We start from the raw sequence: 1,910 nt of genomic DNA, 5'->3' as shown, positions 1-1,910 counted from the left end.
CATGGAGACAGCAAACAACAGATTCGTTCCACAGGTGTGATTTGAAGAGGGGCGTCTATGCAACTTTCTGATCTGTCACCAGTTGTCAAAGGGACCACATCGCAATTATGGATTAAGAACATTGGAGGAAGCAAAATGTATTGCCAATGCAAAACCAGGTTCTTTAGATATTATTTATCTATATTAAGGCTCTAATGTTCAGACTTTGAATCAGTAATGAATATTGTTGCAATAAGATTTTCCATGAATATTGCTAGTAGATTTATTTGCATCATTTTGGCATTTCCATAATACAATCTGAGGGTTTCTTGATAAGTATTTAACAAACATCCCAATCCAGTATTGCTCTTCTTTAACCCATATAGTAGAGGGGATACTTCAGTGGTATCAGAGCTCGATTGCTAATTGTTTGATGAAATGTCAAACCTCTGAAGTTTTAGTATTTTTTGGTGCTGGAGAAAGCAATAACCTGTCAGGGTTATTTCATCTTTTCCAGTGCTGTGCTATTTCATCAAAAAGATGGCTTAAACAGATCGCCGTGACTTAAAAAGACATCAGAAGACAATTATGAATAAAACAGAATTGCCTTTGCAGTCTAAGGCAGGTTCAACCTAGGTTTCTATATTCCTCCGGGATAGTGCTCTGAGATATATTGCCGAAGCTTAACGGTGTAATTCAAAAGCCAGTCAGATTCAGGAACAGAGGCTATAACATTTGGATCTTCCCTCATGGTGGCCAGCCAGCGGTGCATACGACCGCACTGCTGCGCATCTGGGAATTTCAGGTCTCCGAGAGCCTCAAATGAGGCCATCCATGGGACCAGGGGCGCTAGGGCAACGTCCGCCAAGCTCATCTTGCCGCCCAAGAAAAAGGGGCCTTCGCCGACCATGCCCTTTTCCAGAGTCACAAACTGCTCCACAATCTCCTTCCGCGCACTTTCATGCTCTTCACCGAATCTCTTCATCAATTTCAGCCCAGTCTCCAAAAACTGCAAAACAACATTTTAATCAGAGTATTTTGCCATTTTAGGGCACAATGAACCAAAATAAAGAGGAAGGAGAAGAAAGATAAAGGGGGAAATGAAAAAAACCTTCTTGTTGATGTAATCGGCCCAGAATCGGGCGAGAGATCTTTCGTAGGGATTTTGCGGGAGCAGAGAAGGATCTGGCCAGACTTCCTGAATGTATTCGACTATCACCAGAGACTGTGAAATGGATCGTCCGTTGTGAAGAAGAACAGGGACCTGCTTGTGTACAGGATTTGTTTGGAGAAGCAGCTCACTTTTATTGCGCAAATTCTCTTCCAAAACCTGGAATTTAACGCCCTTGTGATTGAGAGCAAGGGCGCAGCTCATTGCGAAGGGACTCGATTTTATGAGCAAGAGCTTCACTTGCTCTTCCGACGCCATGTTTCTTTTCAGATTGAGTTCTCGTTTCTTCACCGCCCTACCATTCGTGCTTATATTTTACAAAGATATTTCGTTCCTATCCACTCAGCCTACACATGTCTGCCGACGACGAATATTTAAAGAGTCATTATAATTTTATATAGAGAGAGAGATAATCTCAAGAAAGAAAATATTATAATATGGATGCTCGGAAATAGCTCTTATAAAATTACATTCCAGAGATAATACAAAGATTAACATTGCAATCGTAGCTTGAAAGAGACTTTTAATAGCAACACCATCAATTATCATAAAATATTATATTTTTCTAAAATGTGGATGGGAGATAAAAATTGTTGATTAGTTAAAGTTGACTTAAAAAATTTATTGGGAGTTTTTTATTGTTTTTTAAAATCATTTGTTATGTTTTAAAGATTCTTTCATCATATAAAATTTGTATAAAAGATATTTTTTAACTATATATTTATATCATGTTAGAATACTAAATAAAATATATTGTCTT

At 38.4% G+C, this 1,910-nt stretch overlaps 1 protein-coding gene across 1 annotated transcript; it reads right to left on the bottom strand.

The window, feature by feature from the left end:
• Positions 1–237: 237 nt before the first annotated feature.
• Positions 238–1,518, bottom strand: LOC149568965 (putative glutathione S-transferase parC). Its single transcript, XM_089821771.1, has 2 exons — positions 1,091–1,518; positions 238–988 (listed from the first exon to the last, which is right to left on the bottom strand). Exons 1-2 carry the CDS (start codon positions 1,406–1,408, stop codon positions 620–622), a joined length of 687 nt encoding a protein of 228 aa, XP_089677897.1. The 5' UTR covers positions 1,409–1,518; the 3' UTR covers positions 238–619.
• Between the last annotated feature and the right edge of the window lie 392 nt (positions 1,519–1,910).

The sequence above is a fragment of the Cupressus sempervirens genome, chromosome 3 (assembly GCF_028749045.1).
Source record: "Cupressus sempervirens isolate cs-2001-9-10 chromosome 3, ASM2874904v1, whole genome shotgun sequence".
Taxonomy (NCBI): domain Eukaryota; kingdom Viridiplantae; phylum Streptophyta; class Pinopsida; order Cupressales; family Cupressaceae; genus Cupressus; species Cupressus sempervirens.
Note: the sequence above shows the minus strand (reverse complement) of the source record. Positions and strands in the feature narration are given on the sequence as shown.